Here is a 726-nt window from a genome sequence, read left to right on the forward strand (position 1 = left end):
ATCTAAGAAGGAACTTTGTCTGGTTTATATTGAAATGTACTTTTATTCTCTGCACACACTGATATGCAATAAAACATTTCTTTTCCAGGATGGAAGTGCCACAGACAACCGCATTAAGGTGCTCCAAAGATCCCTGATAGATCTTGTTTACAGCTACATCAGTCGGTCACTATTCAAGGCAGATCGACTGATGTTCGGCCTCCACCTTGTACATGGGATGTATCCTAACCTATTCCAGAAAAATGTAAGTAATCTTAGAAATGGGGTTCAGGTTTGTATATATATTTATTTATATAAGAAATAGAAAAATGAATGAAAAAGGATACAGGAAATCACCACACTTTTTTTTATATTTTAAAAATATTATTTATGAACAAACCTGTTGAAAATTATGAGAATCAACATTATACCCACTTACAATGTTGCAGGAATGGCAAGCATTTACAGGACAGCTGGTCACTGATGTAAAGGCGGATGCTACAGAGCTAAAGGAAGCTCTGCCGAACTGGATTGATGAGGAGAGAGCTTTTGCTGTAGCCCTGTTGAGGGTAGGATCATTATTATTCCTATTTCTAATCTTTAATGATGCAAGTGTGGTTTATTTTTTAGGATGATGGCTTAGTATATATTTCATGTTGTTCGTAGATGTCAGTGTTGTTGATAATTATGTTTTTCTATGAGGATATTTGTAAGTTTTATACTGTGTAATATTTCATGAGTCTATAA

At 34.6% G+C, this 726-nt stretch overlaps 1 protein-coding gene across 1 annotated transcript in view; it reads left to right on the forward strand.

Moving 5' to 3' along the window:
* Positions 1 to 726, forward strand: part of LOC119591619 (cytoplasmic dynein 2 heavy chain 1-like) — a 47,711-nt gene that overhangs the window by 40,740 nt on the left and 6,245 nt on the right. The window contains 2 exon segments of the mRNA XM_037940373.1: positions 89 to 244; positions 429 to 548. Of these exon segments, the coding sequence (XP_037796301.1) occupies positions 89 to 244; positions 429 to 548 (276 nt within the window).

Source organism: Penaeus monodon, chromosome 29, assembly GCF_015228065.2.
Source record: "Penaeus monodon isolate SGIC_2016 chromosome 29, NSTDA_Pmon_1, whole genome shotgun sequence".
Taxonomy (NCBI): Eukaryota; Metazoa; Arthropoda; class Malacostraca; order Decapoda; family Penaeidae; genus Penaeus; species Penaeus monodon.